Source organism: Tarenaya hassleriana, unplaced genomic scaffold (assembly GCF_000463585.1).
Source record: "Tarenaya hassleriana unplaced genomic scaffold, ASM46358v1 Cleome8, whole genome shotgun sequence".
NCBI classification, from domain to species: Eukaryota; Viridiplantae; Streptophyta; class Magnoliopsida; order Brassicales; family Cleomaceae; genus Tarenaya; species Tarenaya hassleriana.
This window is the reverse complement of record NW_010970490.1, coordinates 1,624,077-1,638,237: the sequence shown is the minus strand read 5'-3', so window position 1 is coordinate 1,638,237 and position 14,161 is coordinate 1,624,077. Positions and strand designations below refer to the sequence as shown.

Genomic DNA, 14,161 nt, shown 5'->3' with positions numbered 1-14,161 from the left:
CCCCCCCCCCCCCTACCCCCCCACCCCCACAAAATATATATAGGTGTTCTCATGATCCATGGTTTTCTTGAACTTGCAGGCATATCAATGCTTGTCTGACTGCGAAGTCAGCCATGGATGTCCGAAGAAGCTCATTCGCTTCATCTATTGGAAATTTCTTGAAGCTAAGGTAATAAATATAGAAGGTCATGTGGTCAACCTTAGTACATTACCTCATTTCACCGGAGCTTAATCAATCCCCATTGTGGTACACCTTGTGCCACAGGCCGCAGCATATTACTATAATGGGTTGGTAACAGACAAGGGAAATGAGCCGGCTTGCCATGTGAGCGCCGTCTGTTGCTTTCTGGCAGCTTCAGAGATCTTAGCGGAGAGCAAGAAGGAATGTCTTAGCTTCTGCTTGGCACCTCCTGTTACAAGGTCTGACTGTTTTCCCCACCAAAGAAATGACATGTTTATATATTCTCACTACAAATTCGTGTGGGACCAGGGCTCCTCCCCTATGGGGCGTGATGAAGCATTTGCACCAGAAAATTCCAGAGGTTGCTTCCAGAAAGTCTCAGATGTACGGCTACTTGTTGGAACAAGACAAGTAAGCAACCCAGTTCCACTTTTACCCAATATATCCAACTAGTCAGAGTGTTGAATATGCGTATAAATGTAAATATGCAGTACTCCATGCGGATGTGTATACACACACACACACACACCCCTAAATTAAGGACTTCCTCATGATAAACCACAGGGCTCTGCAGTTTTTGCCTGAGCTCCCGGACTTTCAGTTGTCGCTCAGACCTGATGAATTCCAACTGCCGGGCGTAGGAGACCCAGTTGAAGAAAGCTGAACAACACCACACACCAATTCCTTTGCTTCTTCTTCCTGTTTGTATTGTTATTCTCTGCTTTCTTCTCTTACACAATCACACGTCATGATTCATGACACAGTAACTAATCGCTCGAACCAAAAACACCAACCTTTTATTGCTTAAGCATTTGACAAAGTTAATACATAATCTTGTGTGTTTCCCAACACTTATCCTCCTTCCTTTCATGTATGCAAAGCCAAGGGAACGTTTAGTTAATATATAAGAACGCTTGTTCAAACGTCACGCGGTCCGATTGTTAAGAATGGGAGTGGCACGTGCAATGCCACCTATGATGACTCATTGTGTGTGCGAGGCGAGGGCCAGAGAGGAGCCGTTACTCATATCGAAGCAGAAGAAAAACAAGCAAAAAAACCCATCCTCTTTTGGAAACTCCATGGAAGAAGCTCTTCCACCTCTTCTCCTCTCTTTCCTCAGCGTCCACCGGACATCTATCTCCAGCGTTTTCCGGCGGAGAGAGTCCCCCAGTCCTCCCGTGGAGGATGAGGAGCAATTCGCGAAGAGCCTGAAGGATTACGTGTAGGCGGCTAGGGATTCGATCAGATCGGACGTCGATTCGTCTCGGTGGTTCTCTCGTCCAGGCTCGCTGTTGCCTGGCGAGTTTCCTCTGCTTTGGTGGGTTGAGGAATTTGTCTTCAAAAGGAGGCTAATCATCGTGATTGCTGTAGGTATCGGTGGCATTGGACTGGGGTTACTAAAGCAGTACCAGAAGCTGGGAAAGTAGGTATCTCAAAACGTGTTTCTTTTGTCCAGAGTCTAATTCTATGGGATTGAAAGTCCATGTTCGCTTTTTCTTGTCTCTGGAGGATGGCTGATATCTGGTGTTTGCACCCCTACCAGCCAGCAATCGTATTGGATTCGGAGTTTTTTCTTAACTGCTTAGATTATTGTTTGAGAGTGAATGTTTTCCAGATTATTTGATCATCTGACAAGTATTGTCTGATTAAGATGTGGTCAGGATGGTTGAAGGAGCTGTCAAATATGAGATTCAATACGTCTGTCCTGTTGGTGAATCTTCTTGGTGTTACAGAGTTGATCTTGTCTTGATTCTAGCTAGCCCAGGTTGTCTCTTTAGAGAAAATCACTGTCAGGAAGGTGGTGTAAACTGATTTCTCGGAGTTGGAGAGGATTGTTATATCTGCAGCTACATCATTTGGAAGTTCCCTTGCTTGAACTTTATAATCATGTCACGAAATGAAAAGACCTTGTCAATTAGGGAATTGTTCAAGTTTGTTTTCGGTGATAATTTTAAGGCACGGTTATGAAGTACATACCTAACACTCTGTTGCGGAGTATTGGTGAGGTCCTTGAATTAAGATATGTTTAGCAATCTGCATTAAGTTTTCTGTAAATCTAATCACATCTGTTGCCGTTGTACAGGAGGTCCTTTCTTGAGTACCATAATGTTAGCCTGCCGAAGTGTTTGGTGGTGTGGATTGCAATGAACATATGAAGATTCCTTTACTGAGATCAATGATAGAAAACGTAATGAGGGAAGCAGAGGAGCTAAGGTGCATTGATATAACCATATGAGGGGAATTGTTGGGAGAAAGTGTGGGGTAAATAGGCATGAAGTTGTGATGGAATGGAAAGAATTAGGAGGGAAACCAAGGTTTACACATGCGAGTGAAGATTGAGGTGGAGAGAGAAAAGAGAGAGATGCATTGCGTGGCTCCACTCCCCCCTTCTTCTAATATTTTCCGTATGTGCAATATCATCAACGCCCACCATTACTGATGGGCAAAAGACAAAAGGAGTTTGCAAGTTTGCAACTCACAACATAAAAGGGGAGAGAGAGTAGTAGTAGTAGATATACTAAAGCATTTTAGACACTTGAGTCCACTCTCATCCTAATCTCTTTACATAACAAAAACGAGATCCAATTAAAATTTGAGCAATTCATTCTGCTGTTTATTTACCACATTGATTCCTTCCACCCACGACTTGTACTTCACATCCCAACTGCATATCATTCCGAATTCACCCTTGTCGAGTGCATGCTATGCAATAAAAATATTACCATATCAAGCATCTCTCTTCCTTGGATCACAATCCAAACCCTAATCTCAACCCCAAAGTTCGTTTCACGATAAAGTATAATACTCCTCCGTCTTCTTTCTTTTCGGTCAAGGAGAGCTTTTAAAAGACAAGGCCATAAACTAGCGTTTTATTCACAAACGAAGAGAGAGATCCAGAGAATCGTCTTCTCCCATACTATCATCAAGCGACGACAACGCGTATCCGTACCCATACCCGTAAGGACGACCCGATCCTTCCATCCGAGATTGGGATTCCACGTAGTGCTGACCTCCCGTCGATTGCTGACCCAGCTCCTCCCATGGCCCCTGAAACGCGGAACCACTATTTTCCAGCATGGCTGCTGAGCTAGAGCCCATCTCCAAGAAAGCTTGAGGGTTATGGTAAAAATACGGAACTGGGTGAACCAAGCTGGGTTTGTAGCCTTCGTTCGAGTTGTGGATGCCGTTGCGGCGGTGGAAGATGGGGATCTGGGCGGATGGGACAGGGAAAGTACCGTTGCCGAGGTTTCGGCGAGCGGCGGCGCGTTCACGTTTGTGAGCGTTTTGATGACCGCCGAGAGCTTGAGATGAGTAGAACTTGCGAGGACAGTACTGACACGAGAATATTCTGTGGTGACTCGGGCACGGGGGCGACAGTCCCGTTCTGCCGGCGATGGCGGAGGAAGACGTCGAGTGCCTCTTGTTTGACGCCGTGATTCGTGGGTTGGAGCCGGAGCTAAGGTGGCGAGGAAGGAAGTCGTGGAGAGACGGAGGGTCCGCCATGGATGATCCTCCAAGAAGAAATGAGAAGCTTGACGAGTGGACGTTGTAATGGCGGAGGATGGATATATATATATATATAGCAGAAGAGAGAGAGAGAGAGAGAGAGAGAGAGAGAGAGAATAAAAAGCTGTTAGACGGGGAGGGGGTTTATGTAGGGGTTTAAGGTGTCTTTGTTTGTTTGTTTGCGTGGGGATGGTTGCAGGTTGCAGAGAATATCTCTCGTTGCGTCCATCCCGAAAATGCCCTTTCGCTATGTAGGGTGTTGTGGAGCATATAGATGACGGGATGGGGATTTCGTCCGATGATTGATGACAAAAAAGAGCCGAAATGCAAATGGAGGGATCCGCCTTGTTGATGTGAGTTCTAGGCAGGTTCTCGTTTGACATGCCTTTTCCATTTACTCTTCTCATTTGACAACTGGGACACAAATATTAATAGTAAGCCAAAATTGTTGATGCATCAGGAGAATGAAAGTAAAGGGTCCTGAGTCCCATCAAGCCATCGATTACGTTCTTCATCTTTTCTTATCACTACATTAGTATGGATTAAACCAAATTTTCTGTCACATGAGAGAGATTAAAGCATTAGTGCGTGTTAATTAGTCATTGGATTCCATATACTCCACAATTTAAACCCGATCTAAATCCACCCGAAAAATATGGATTTTCGAGTCTCAATTTTTCGTTATTGTTTAATAGAAAGGCCCATACAAATTGATCAAGTCCAATTAGGGTTTAGAGTTTGTTTGGTCTGCTAGTTCTCCTCTGAAAATAATGGGCCTACTGCCAGCATAATTTCAATTTTAATTATTTTAGCTTAATAACGGAAAAGGGTTCCATGGTGTAGTGGTTAGCACTCTGGACTTTGAATCCAGCGACCTGGGTTCGACTCCCGGTGGGACCTTTTTAGATTTTAGAAACATTACGCTAATGTATTAGCCAAAAGCGCATTTATATATAAAAGATTCGATAAAAACACGAATTAGAGTTGGATGCATGATGAAAGGTGGACGAGTTGAGTGAGGCCAGGGGTAGCAGTGTGCGCGCACGTCACTCGCATTTCTTCCACGTTCAAGTCTATTTGCATGTAAATGCAATAAAATCGTATAATACGCTGTTCAATTAAAAAATAAATGAATGTGTATTATATATTCATATAGAAGGATACCATCATATTTTCTGGACTGGGACAATCCAAATATTCTTAAAAAGGCATTTTTTTAATTTTTTTTTTAAATTAGCATATGCCCATACGCACATACCCACACGTCCTCGTTGCTGCGTGAAAAAGTCAAAGGTCAATCATCCCAAAAATAAGGCCTCCTGCTTCGTCTCTGCACCCCTTGCAGGCCGTTCCAATTCCCTCTCTCTCTCCCCCCCTAAACCACAAAACAACGATCCTAAACGAACCAGAAAATACATGAGACGATGGATGGATCTTTGGCTCCTCGACACAACTCAAAATCAGTTTGAGCATTGAGAAGACAACAATGGAGAATAATGGAAAAGATCAGGCGAGTCCCGATGAGAGAGGCGACGCCTTGCAGTCCGGAAACAGCGTCGGATCAGCGGCAGATAATCAAGAAATGGTTGAGGAAGAAACAGAAAATGCGATCAGGGAGGGCGACGATGTCGTAAAGGAAGAAGAGATTACCGTGGGGGAATTAGAAGTCGAAAATATTCATTTCACCCTCGAATCCTTGTCCGAAGAATTCGATCTCTTTCTCTCCACCTTGCAGAACGAATGCCGTGAAGGCGCTAGGGATGATTATCTTCAGATCCCTAAGATTGTAGGAAATTATTTGGATATATTCGAGGAAAAACTAAGCAGATACCATTCGGGAGAGGGTAAGATGAGGTGGTGCGAAGATTCGTCGGAGGTATCAGCGTTGATGGAAGGCTCTGATCGAGTGTCGAAGCTGATGCGGTCGTTGATGGAGATCAAATCGTGCTTGGATCATCATGGCCCTTTGATTAACCACGCTGGCTCCATCCAGCAGCGGGCCATGGCCTTCTTGGAAGATGAGTTCCGCCTCCTTCTCGAAGAAGACAACAACAGTCCTCAGAAGGCGGAGCAAGACCATCATCAAAACGTGGAGGCCGCATCTGAAGGAGACGATAAAGTTACTCCCGAGGAGGTGGGCATGGATTATCCAGGTTACCCTGATGAAATCGTGTCGGTGCTCAGGAACATGGTGGATCATATGATTAGAGGAGGCTACGGATCCGAATGTAGAGAGGTGTTTTTGGTGGCGAGGAGGAACATATTGATGCAGACTCTAAAAGATGGAGAATTTGAGAAAGTAAGCGTAGACGAGGTGCAGAAGATGAGTTGGGAGACGCTAGAGAGAGAGATTCCCATATGGAACAAGACTTTCAAGGACTGCTCCTCCCTGTTTTTCCCGGGAGAGCACAACCTCTCCGACAACATTTTCCCGGAGGACAATGGCAGCCTTTTCTGCATCATCACACACAGTTTGGCCATCCAGTTCTTGGGTTTCGCTCAGGCGGTCGCAATGACGAAGCGTTCCACCGAGAAATTATTCAAGATTTTGGATATATACGAGACCCTCAGGGATCATTTCCCTGCCATGGAGAGCTTGTTCCCTCCAGAGTTCAGGAACGAGCTCAGAAATGAGGCCAACAGCGCTCGTTCTCGCCTTGGGGAAACCGCCATCTCCATATTCTCAGATCTCGAGCACTCCATCAAGTCTGATTCCAGCAAAACCCCAGTTCCTGGAGGAGCTGTTCATCCCTTGACCAGATACACCATGAATTACCTCAAATACTCGTGCGAGTACAAAGACACTCTGGAACAGGTTTTCAGGGAGCATTCCAAGATCGAGCGTTCGGACTCAACAAACGCATGCAGAAACAACAAGGCGGGGGACACAGATCATGATGATGGCTCGCCATTCTCGAGCCAGCTGATGAGGATAATGGACTTGTTGGACGGGAATTTGGAAGGGAAGTCGAAGCTATACAGGGACGTGTCGTTGAGCAGCATATTCATGATGAATAATGGGAGGTACATAGTGCAGAAGATAAGAGGGTCACCAGAGATACATGGGGTGATGGGGGACACGTGGTGCAGGCGGAGATCATCGGAACTGAGGAACTACCACAAGAACTACCAGAGGGAGACATGGGGGAAGCTGTTGGGGTGTCTGGGCCACGAGGGTCTCATGAACAATGGGAAGATAGTGAAGCCGAATCTGAAAGAGAGGTTCAAGAGCTTCAACGCAATGTTCGACGAGATTCACAGGATGCAGAGTTCATGGGTGGTCAATGACGAGCAACTTCAGAGTGAGCTCAGGGTCTCCATCTCTGCCGTCATCATTCCTGCCTACAGGTCCTTCTTGGCCAGATTCTCTCAGTTCTTGGATCCTGGAAGGCAGACAGAGAAGTACATCAAATTCCAACCTGAAGACATTGAGGATCTCATCGATGACCTCTTTGATGGCAATGTCTCCTCTTCAACTGTCTCCAGCAGGAGAAGAACGTAGGCTAATTGTATGGACACAAAGTTTCTTTCTTTCTTTTTTTTAAAGAAAAAATCTAATTGCTGCTTCTTTGTTTCCTTCCATGTACTTTTGGTACTTTTATTCTTTGGGTTTTAAACGTATTATACACACACTTTCACAAAAGTCTTGAAGTTCCGTTGATTTCAAAGTTGAGGAAATTTGCGTGTGCCAAAAAAAAAATCTTTTACATTGTATACTTTTTTAATTATAAAATAACATGTATATTCTTGTTAATACAACAAAATTGACAAAAACATCTTTCAAGGGAAATGAGACTGAAACATGAAAAAGGGAAGAAAAAAAATATCATAAAAACTTAACAAAAATACAAAAAAAATTACTATATTCTAATTAATATCGCATGTAAGTGTTTTTCTCTTTAATTAAAAATACTACTCATATGCGGAGACAAACTGCGGCGGTAGTAATTAGTATCACATGTCTTAGATAGTTCTTAAGAGTTAGGGGTGGACAAAAATACCCGGATTTCGAGTACCCGACCCGATCCGGGGGTCGGATACCCGAAAATTCGGGTATCCGATCGAACGAGATATGAGATCGGGTATTAATATTGGAATACCCAAGTTTTCGAGTTCGGGTTCGAGTAATAGTTATTATCTCACGGGTACCCTCGGGTACTCGGATAATAAAAAATTATGTTTTAAAATTTAGATTTTTTTATTAGATTTTGAGTTATTTTATTTAATATTAATGATTATATAGATATTATTGGATATATTTGTGATGTATTTTTTTAAAATAAATTTATTTTAGATATAAATACAATTTAAATTTATTTTGAATGATTTTGAGTATGTATATATAAATATATTTTTAGAAATTGATTGAAAATAATTACAAATATTCGGGTTTGGATACTCTCGGCTACCCGATAATTATCTCACGGGTTTTCGGGTTCGGATACCCGATTCCACGGGTACGAGATCATGTTCAACGCATGTCCTGGTTTGAAACCTGCAAACAGTGAACAATTGCACGACATGAACTTATCAACATGTATGCTGCAAAAAAAACCGACAGTGGTTACGAACGAGATCATAACGTGCAATAGACAAGTATAACATGTGGAGAGATCAGAGCACCTGCTTAATAACCTGCACCTGTGTATTAGATAAAATAAATAAGGTATGCGAAATTGGAAAAAGTCGCTCATTTTGATATCTTTTCCGGGTAAAGAGAGAAGGATAACATACATGACTTGTCGTGAATGATGATATTTTATCATGTGTTACATATCCTATTGATAATTTATTACAATAATTGTTTTTTTTATACATTGGGAACCACGGCTGCTACCCTTCGGGCGCGCTGACCGAGTAAACCCAAGCCCACACGCACGAGCCTGCAACACACGCATGGGAGGTAAATCAGCCGTAACTGACAGACGATAGGTGAGCGGGCAAGGAATCGAACCCCTAACCTCTCGGTATGTTGACCATGCTCCTTGCCAACTCACCTAGGTGTTTTCCCCTACAATAATTGTTATTAAACACTAAATCGATTAAAACTAACTAATTAATGTTAGGACCTGCTAAACTTTGTTATACACATGCTACCCTCCACTGTTTTGAGTTGTGCAGGAGAGAAGGGTCGCCAACATGTTTGAGTTGTGCAAGAGAGAAGGATCCTCGTGTAATTTCCTGAGGATCTTTGTAGAACCACGTTAGTTTAACGATATTATAAGTGTCTTGGTAAGCCTGAGTTCCATTTCTAGATCTTGGATCCTCGATCTTGTTGTCATCATCATCTCATCTCTCAATTCGCAAGACCTCTGGTGGATTTGATTGAGCTTGAACACCATTATTGAGATGTATATCTCCTGCAACTGACAAGAATCTCGGTCATAATGATTTCCAGAGAAGCACTTCGTACTTTGTAAGTGTGCCATTTGATCAGTTGACCCAATAAGATAATCAACAAATAGAACATGATTTCTTAATAATTTCCGCCAAGTCAAATAGATTAAAAATGATGGTAAATAGATTAAAAATATTGGTAGGTCATATTGAAGACCTACAAAACATGAAAAAGACCTCCTCGTCTGCCGTTCGTTACGTGACCTATAGTTCCCGTGGAAAGTTTATGAAAATTCAGGTCGTGTCGTGAAAAGAGTTACGTCGTGCAAGTATCTTCTTCAAACTAGTAAATAGTGATGCAAAAAAATATGTTACTAATCTTTTAGGGTAAAACCCCTAAAAAAACCTCCAACTTGCAAAAATATGTACAAATAAACCTTGAACTTGAAAAACTGTCATTCAATCCACGAACTTGTAACTTGTTACTGAATAAAACCTCGAACTTGCAAATCATTGCTCTAATAAACCTTTGACCGGTTTGACCACAATTTCAGACGATCGAAAATCCACGTATTGACGGATTGCTGGTGTCATTTTTTAAATTAAAATTGATAACGTGTATAAGGTGACATCAACAATCCGTTAATATGTGGATTTCCGATCGCCTAAAATTGTGGTTAAATCGGTCAATGGTTTAGTAGAGCAATAATTTGCAAGTTCGATGTTTTATTCAGTGACAAGTTACAAGTTCGGAGATTGAATGATAGTTTTTCAAGTTCGAGGTTTATTTGTACATATTTTTGCAAGTTGGAGGTTTATTTAGGGGTTTTGCCCTTTTTATAAAGGGAAAAGTAAAAATTAGGGAAAAACTGGAAAACATGTGAGATAATGAAGAATCCAACCGGAAAGCCTACAGAGACTTTATCAATACGGTCAAGAGTCCACAGAAGAGTCAAGTGGAACCTCTGAGATCGGTAATCTTCGTGCCAAAGAGAGCCATTGGCTGAAACTGGATTAGGACCATACAACATGGGCAAGTTTTAGGAGGGGAACAGAGGTGTAATGGTCATTGATACTGTGGACGGTGATGAAGTCTGTGCAATGGAGGAAGATGAAACATCGGAAACAACAGTAAATGTTACGACGAGAAGAGATAGGCAGAGATGTTACACCAGCACCTCAATTCATGATCGTTTGCACATACGCAAATTCTACCTTATGATCGTTTTTTCTCAGACCAAAAAAAGCATCCGCATCGCACAAGCTGTAAACTTTCTTTTCTCACGGCTTTACCCACGAAAGACAACAATATAGTGCAGGCGAAAATGCAATGTAAGAACAGCTTTGAAGACGGGTATCAGCACAAGGGCTCTCATAGAGCATATTAGTCTTGGATTGCATTTTCATGATCTTGCTTCGGATGGATGTGATCTTGAGAAGCCATGTGAGGTTGAAAAGGTGGCAACATCTGCCGAGGAAACAAAAGCTTCAGCCTAAAGGCATCCATGCCATTCAAATAGTAGTGGTATAGCCGTTTCGCTCTTATGAACCCCAGCCTCCCATACAGTGCCAGCGCTCCTTTGTTTGTAACTTCCGCCTCCAGAGTCACCTTCAACCCCAACATATAATGTACTGTCAGATTCTTTCTTTTTTAGGATCCATGTATAACAATCCTTTTTTTTAAAGGATCCATAATATTTGAGGACTTTTCATCCCTACTCAGTGCTCTAAGATGAAATCCCGTGGCTAAAACCATCAAATAGAGAATGTTGTAAAATGCAGCTAAACAAGCAACAACTAGATGCACCTACAATAGCTTCTGCTCTAACATTCTAGCACACCTTAAAGCAAAATCGAAGTGGTTGATCATGCAATAGAAGTCTGGCCTTTTGCAGAAAGAGGGTTTACAATCCTTTAATATCTACAGTTGCATTGGGTGGGTCGAAATATCTTTCTACCATACCCAATTCTTTACATTGTAAATAACAGAGAGATGACAAATGAAAGATGAACATACCTCTTCACAGCCTGATTCCATCATAGCTTTTATAGATCTCGTAACCAGCTCTGTCGCTGCAAAGCACAGAGGATGGAGCTTTGAGATACCAGATAAAGTGAGCCATTACAAGTAACGAGCAACTGAAGAAGAAGATCCAAACATAAGTAGCATGCCAACAAATTAGAGGCGCATAAAGACGACAAAAAAGATGGATCTTGACTACTCCTGCAATCAATTAGATTTATTTACCAATGCCTTGGCCACGATATGGCTTAATGACAACCAACATGGCGATGTAACCTCTGAAAGTGTGCCGGTGCTCTCCCATCTTACACACAACGGTTCCCACGCATCTACCTTTGTGAAACGCCTTACCGGACAAGAAATCACAGATTAATTCAGAAACCAAGCCAGACATCTTGAAAAAAAAAAAAAAAAAAAAAAAAAAACTTACGAGGAAGCACAGCTGGGGCCAAAGATAGACGAAGTAACGGTAGGTGAAGATAGAATAAGGTTCACTGAGTTCTTGATCGACGAGGGACATAATCAACGGCAGGTGATGCTCTCCGGCGTAACTTGTGTATTCCATCTCTGCGGCATCGAATTCCCCTCCGTCTTCCATTCTCCTCCGCAACACACCCGTCGAGCGCCCGCGTCCATCACCTTCGCCTCTCTCTCTTACTATTCAGGCCCCTTGAATGGGCTTCAAAATAGGCCCATTGGGTCTTATTAGAGGGCCAGCATATGACGTGGCACGATCGACAACCATTCCGTTTTCCGGCTATTTTTGCCGACTCGGGGGTGAAAATCGATTCTTTCCATCGAGTTCGCAGAAGAATTCAGCGAAGGTCTGATCGGACGAGAGAATTCTGATATTTCAGACGAAAAGGATAAGGATCTCGGGATGCTGAGGGCAGCAGCGAGGAGGCTATCTTCAATAGCTTCGTCGTCGATGTGGAGGACTCACAACGCCTCTTCTCTGATTGTCTCCAGAAATCTGATTGGTGAAGGTGCTTCCGATGGTGTGAGATCCTCTTGCGGTTTCTCCGCCTCCTTCCTCTTCCACCTTCCCGCCAGAGGTAGCGTTCTCGTTTCATCTTTCTCTGTTCGGAAATGGGATTTCTCTGGACTGGTGTTTGTTTGTGCTTGACAAGGCTATAGCGTCTCATTTGTCTTAAGTTTTTCACCTTTTTTTTTTTTCATGTTCTTCTGATTCTCTTTCTGTTATTCGAGATATAGCCTTGTCATATATTCAGGGAAGATATGAAATACCATCGAGCAGTTTAGAGCCTCTGTTTTTCTTCTGGGGAATTGAAAAAAAAAAACCCTCAAAGTGAGCTTCTACCTTTTTTTCTGGGCGAATAAAAAAGTCTGAAGTTGATGACACGAAAGTCCGGTTATGGTTCTTTAAGATGTATGATCCTTTGGTGTTCTACAGTAGAGTTTACGGTTCTGTCTCTCTCTGGCTTCTCTACTCAGCTCTGCAGAATATCTCTTTGCGTTTCATTCAATTTGCAAAAGGGGGTTAAACTATCTTTGTATGATCAGCTGTGTGCTTGGAATTAGTACGAGAGAATCGAAACAAAGTCCCAAAGGATCCAACAGCTGCCAGATTCATGTGATGGGAGAATACATAACAAAGCTCTTTCAGATCGATTCATCGGGAAGACTGATTCGCACATGAAGAAGACAATTCCAGTGTTCGATGACAGCTTCATTCTGGAATGGGATGTCAAAACTGAAAGGTACTTTGGATTTGGTGGTTGTAGTGACAAGGAGATGTTTTACCTAGATTCTACAGATTTGGGTGGGGAAGCTCTGATGTTGTTCAATGGCCAGAAAAAAATTGGGAAGTGCCGTGATTGGGAAATTTTTAGACTCTTATTATATGATCGCTGTGGCACTCGTATAGAGCTGAGGAGGAAGACATGTGATGATGCAATCCTTAGTGGGGTTGTGTTTCGGTCAGAGAAAGGGATATTTCTGCAGTTTGGATTGAACAAGCAGTCAGATTGGGCAAGCAAGACATATCAGAAATTGCGGAAGCAGGCCATTGGAAAAGAGTTTCAGCCAGCTCCGAATCAAAAACAACTTTTGGCAGACTTGGAATGGTTAGTGGAGCTTAAGCAGATTTTGGACAGCCATTATACTACGCTCGGAAAGTTAGGCCACGAAGATTTGAACGAACGAATTCCAGATCATCAGCTTGAGGACAAGCTGAAACTCAGGCGGGCGGTATTGATAGATGTATGGGTTATGTAGATTCATTGAATCTGGACTATAGTTAGTATGGGTTGTTTGGGTTGTTACTATTAGTTAGTTAGTAGTTTTGGCTATGAGTAGTTATAAATACAGACTAGATTGGGGGAAAAGAATTTACGCAGAAACTTGAAAAAGGGTTAGGGTTTGTGTGGGGAATGAGAGTTGGGATCCTCTCATAAATCAAGATCATCCAAAGTTGTATTCAGGTTTTCGGTGAGGAATAAAGGCTCGATTGGTGCTGGAAAGTGGAGTTTCATAGCTGAACCTTAACAGTTGGGATCCTCTCATAAATCAAGATCATCCAAAGTTGTATTCAGGTTTTCGGTGAGGAATAAAGGCTCGATTGGTGCTGGAAAGTGGAGTTTCATAGCTGAACCTTAACAGATTGGTATCAGAGCCCGTCTTCAATCGGAAATGGCAGAAATCCATGAGCAACGAATGGCGCAGTGGGACAGAATAGAGGAAATGTTGTCAAAGCTGTGTCGGTGGGTGGAGGCCGATCGCGATCGTCGGAATTCGACAATCTGGTTGAATCCGGCGCCAGCAACGGTAGCCGACAAGAAGCAGACAAATCGCGATCCAGAGCCGCAGATCGATTGCGATCAAGCACCGAAGAACCTTCTGGAGGTTCGAGAGGTGAATCTGCAGCCGAAAGAGGAAGGCGATGCGCAGCAACATGAGCGATTCATCGGAAAAGGCAGTTCACACCTCAAGGTGATGCCGATCGCGTTCGTCGACCGCGTACAGGCTAATCACGACCAGAACATGTCGATCGAGGACTTGCCGACCGATCGAAACAAAGTCCCAAAGGATCCAACAGCTGCTGGTTTTCCAGATTCATGTAATGGGAGAATACATAACAAAGCTCTTTCAGA

General features: G+C 42.9%; 6 protein-coding genes and 1 non-coding gene across 14 annotated transcripts in view; 5 read left to right on the top strand and 2 right to left on the bottom strand.

Annotated features, from left to right (window-relative positions):
* The window catches only part of LOC104802368, a 3,244-nt gene extending 2,231 nt beyond the window's left edge, over window positions 1-1,013 (top strand). For 6 of the 7 annotated variants that reach the window (XM_010525942.1, XM_010525944.1, XM_010525940.1 and 3 more), the window contains 4 exons: window positions 80-169; window positions 266-420; window positions 491-592; window positions 746-1,013. In XM_010525942.1, the coding sequence (XP_010524244.1) occupies window positions 80-169; window positions 266-420; window positions 491-592; window positions 746-845 (447 nt within the window). In that variant the 3' untranslated portion in view covers window positions 846-1,013. Of the gene's footprint in view, window positions 1-79; window positions 170-265; window positions 421-490; window positions 593-672 lie in introns of all 7 variants that reach the window. The other variant, XM_010525945.2, reaches the window with a different exon arrangement.
* Window positions 1,014-3,055: 2,042 nt separating this feature from the next.
* LOC104803074 (zinc finger protein KNUCKLES-like) lies at window positions 3,056-3,685 on the bottom strand. Its single transcript, XM_010526950.1, has one exon. It carries the CDS (start codon window positions 3,683-3,685, stop codon window positions 3,056-3,058), a length of 630 nt encoding a protein of 209 aa, XP_010525252.1.
* Window positions 3,686-4,516: 831 nt separating this feature from the next.
* On the top strand, window positions 4,517-4,588 carry TRNAQ-UUG. The gene has a single exon. It is a non-coding gene; the product is annotated as a tRNA-Gln (tRNA).
* A 410-nt stretch (window positions 4,589-4,998) lies between these two features.
* On the top strand, window positions 4,999-7,357 carry LOC104802367 (exocyst complex component EXO70B1-like). The gene has a single exon (XM_010525939.1). The coding sequence runs from the start codon at window positions 5,175-5,177 to the stop codon at window positions 7,188-7,190; it is 2,016 nt and encodes a 671-aa protein (XP_010524241.1). The 5' UTR covers window positions 4,999-5,174; the 3' UTR covers window positions 7,191-7,357.
* A 2,756-nt stretch (window positions 7,358-10,113) lies between these two features.
* Window positions 10,114-11,694, bottom strand: LOC104802366 (N-alpha-acetyltransferase MAK3). The gene is made up of 4 exons (XM_010525937.2): window positions 11,479-11,694; window positions 11,274-11,394; window positions 11,043-11,098; window positions 10,114-10,634 (listed from the first exon to the last, which is right to left on the bottom strand). Exons 1-4 carry the CDS (start codon window positions 11,644-11,646, stop codon window positions 10,410-10,412), a joined length of 570 nt encoding a protein of 189 aa, XP_010524239.1. The 5' UTR covers window positions 11,647-11,694; the 3' UTR covers window positions 10,114-10,409.
* A 122-nt stretch (window positions 11,695-11,816) lies between these two features.
* The window catches only part of LOC104802365 (cytochrome b-c1 complex subunit Rieske-4, mitochondrial-like), a 5,002-nt gene continuing 2,657 nt past the window's right edge, over window positions 11,817-14,161 (top strand). Inside the window, exon 1 of the mRNA XM_010525936.1 lies at window positions 11,817-12,103. Coding sequence (XP_010524238.1) covers window positions 11,929-12,103 — 175 coding nt within the window. The 5' untranslated portion in view covers window positions 11,817-11,928. The remainder of the gene's footprint in view (window positions 12,104-14,161) is intronic.
* Window positions 13,682-14,161, top strand: part of LOC104802363 — a 2,165-nt gene continuing 1,685 nt past the window's right edge. The window contains exon 1 of one of the 2 annotated variants that reach the window (XM_019201192.1): window positions 13,682-14,142. In XM_019201192.1, the coding sequence (XP_019056737.1) occupies window positions 13,701-14,142 (442 nt within the window). In that variant the 5' untranslated portion in view covers window positions 13,682-13,700. The other variant, XM_010525934.2, reaches the window with a different exon arrangement.

Coding starts and splice junctions, on each gene's coding strand:
- LOC104803074 (XM_010526950.1), bottom strand. CDS start 3,685: ATGGCGGACCCTCCGTCTCTCCACGACTTCCTTCCTCGCCACCTTAGC.
- LOC104802367 (XM_010525939.1), top strand. CDS start 5,175: ATGGAGAATAATGGAAAAGATCAGGCGAGTCCCGATGAGAGAGGCGAC.
- LOC104802366 (XM_010525937.2), bottom strand. CDS start 11,646: ATGGAAGACGGAGGGGAATTCGATGCCGCAGAGATGGAATACACAAGT. Junction 11,395..11,478: donor GGCCCCAGCTGTGCTTCCTC/GTAAGTTTTTTT, acceptor TTGTCCGGTAAG/GCGTTTCACAAAGGTAGATG. Junction 10,635..11,042: donor TGGAATCAGGCTGTGAAGAG/GTATGTTCATCT, acceptor TTGGGGTTGAAG/GTGACTCTGGAGGCGGAAGT.